This window comes from Nothoprocta perdicaria, unplaced genomic scaffold (assembly GCF_003342845.1).
Source record: "Nothoprocta perdicaria isolate Ctin4 unplaced genomic scaffold, notPer1 scaffold_662, whole genome shotgun sequence".
NCBI classification, from domain to species: Eukaryota; Metazoa; Chordata; class Aves; order Tinamiformes; family Tinamidae; genus Nothoprocta; species Nothoprocta perdicaria.
The window spans coordinates 6,976-9,392 of record NW_020455935.1 but is presented as its reverse complement, the minus strand read 5'-3'; the positions used below and the strand labels follow the sequence as shown (position 1 = coordinate 9,392).

The 2,417-nt window shown below is 64.6% G+C and overlaps 1 protein-coding gene across 1 annotated transcript in view; it reads left to right on the top strand.

The window, feature by feature from the left end:
• The window catches only part of SMC1A (structural maintenance of chromosomes 1A), a 31,482-nt gene that overhangs the window by 22,168 nt on the left and 6,897 nt on the right, over nucleotides 1-2,417 (top strand). Inside the window, exons 14-15 of the mRNA XM_026050237.1 lie at nucleotides 592-745; nucleotides 2,257-2,395. Of these exons, the coding sequence (XP_025906022.1) occupies nucleotides 592-745; nucleotides 2,257-2,395 (293 nt within the window). The remainder of the gene's footprint in view (nucleotides 1-591; nucleotides 746-2,256; nucleotides 2,396-2,417) is intronic.

The window sequence follows — 2,417 nt, the reverse complement described above, 5'->3', positions numbered from 1 at the left end:
TGGCCAAGAAGTCCGAGGTCAACGACAAGAACCACGAGATGGACGAGATCCGCAAGAAGCTGGGCGGGGCCAACAAGTGAGGGGCGGGGCCATGGGGCGGGGCTAAAAGGGGCATACAGGGGGCGGGGCCATGTGGGAGGGGGCAGTGAGGGTGGGGCCAGCAAGTGAGGGGCGGGGCTATCAAGTGAGGGCGGGGCCAGCGAGGGAGGGGAGGGGCAGCAAGTGTCACTTCCCTCGTGTCCCCTCGCTGTCCCTCACGTCCCCCCGTTGTCCCTTGCTGTCCTTCACCATCATGTCCCCTCGTGTCCCCTCACTGTCCCCATTGACCCCTGGTGTCCCCAGGGAGGTGACACACCTGCAGAAGAAGATGATGGCCATCGAGACCCCTCACACTGTCCTCATTGTCCCCTCATGTCCTCAGGGAGATGACACACCTGCAGAAGGAGATGATGGTCATCAAGACCCTTCACACTGTCCCCTCACTGTCCTCTGGTGTCCCCACGGAGATGACACACCTGTAGAAGGAGATGATGGTCATTGAGACACCTCTTGTTGTCCCCTCACTGTCCCCATTGTCCCCTCGGTCCCCAGGGAGATGACGCACCTGCAGAAGGAGGTGACGGCCATCGAGACGAAGCTGGAGCAGAAGCGCAGCGACCGCCACAACCTGCTGCAGGGCTGCAAGATGCAGGACATCAAGCTGCCGCTGGCCAAGGGCACCATGGACGACATCAGCCAGGAGGAGGTGACGCGGGGACGCTGGCGGGGACAGCGGGTGACATGCGGTGGGCGTGGCCTCGATGGCGCAGATGTGTCCCCAAGACCATGTTCCCAATACCGTGTCCCCAATAATGTGGACGTGTCCCCAACACCGTGGACATGCCCCCAACGTGGTGTCCGCAATACCACGAATGTGTCCCCAAGACCATGTCCCCAATGCCATGTCCCCAATAAGGTGGACGTGTCCCCAACACCGTGGATGTGCCCCCAACATGGTGCCCCCAACACCGCGAATGTGTCCCCAAGACCATGTCCCCAATGCCGTGTCCCCAATACTGCAGACGTGTCCCCAACACCGTGGACATGCCCCCAACATGGTGCCCCCAACACCGCGAATGTGTCCCCAAGACCATGTCCCCAATGGCATGGACGTGGCCTTGATGCTGTGTCCCCAACACTGCAGATGTGTCCCCAATGCCACAGATGTGTCCCCAAGACCATGTCCCCAATGCCGTGTCCCCAATACTGCGGATGTGTCCCCAACACCGTGGACATGCCCCCAACGTGGTGTCCCCAACACCGCGAATGTGTCCCCAAGACCGTGTCCCCAAGACCATGTCCCCAATACTGCAGACGTGTCCCCAACACCGTGGACATGCCCCCAACATGGTGTCCCCAACACCGTGAATGTGTCCCCAAGACTATGTCCCCAATGCCGTGTCCCCAATACTGTGGACATGTCCCCAACGCAGTGGCCCTGTCCCCAACGTGGTGGCCCTGTCCCCATCACGGTGGCCCTGTCCCCAACGCTGTCCCCGCGCAGGGTACCGCTGAGGGGGGTGACGGTGACACCATGGCTGTGTCCCCAACGTGGTGGCCCTGTCCCCAACGCAGTCCCCACACAGTGTGCCACTGGGGGGGGGTGACGGTGACCCTGCGGCCCTGTCCCCATCACGGTGGCCCTGTCCCCAACGCGGTGGCCTTGTCCCCAACACGGTGGCCCTGTCCCCATCGCAGTGGCCCTGTCCCCAATGCTGTCCCCGCGCAGGGTACCACTGGGGGCGGTGACGGTGACCCTGCAGCCCTGTTCCCATCACAGTGGCCCTGTCCCCAACACGGTGGCCCTGTCCCCAAAGCTGTCCCCGCGCAGGGCACTGCTGTGGGGGGGTGATGGTGACACCACGGCCGTGTCCCCAACGCGGTGGCCCTGTCCCCAACGCGGTGGCCTTGTCCCCATCGCGGTGTCCCTGTCCCCAACACTGTCCCCACACAGGGTGCCACCAGGGGAGGGTGACGGTGACACCACGGCCCTGTCCCCAACGTGCTGGCCGTGTCCCCAACACGGTGGCCCTGTCCCCATCACGGTGGCCCTGTCCCCAATGCGGTGGCCTTGTCCCCAATGTGGTGGCTGTGTCCCCATCACGGTGACCCTGTCCCCAACGCGGTGGCCCTGTCCCCATCACAGTGGCCTTGTCCCCAACACGGTGGCCCTGTCCCCATTGCGGTGGCCCTGTCCCCAATGCCGTCCCCGCGCAGGGCGCCGCCGCGGGGGACGAGGCCCCCGGCGCCTCCCAGCGCTCCTCCAGCCTCTACGCGCGCGAGGCGCTCATCGAGATCGACTACAGCGACCTGCCCGAGGAGCTCAAGGTGCGCTGGCCCTTTAAGGGAGGGACACGCCCCCCCCCGGGGCACACCCC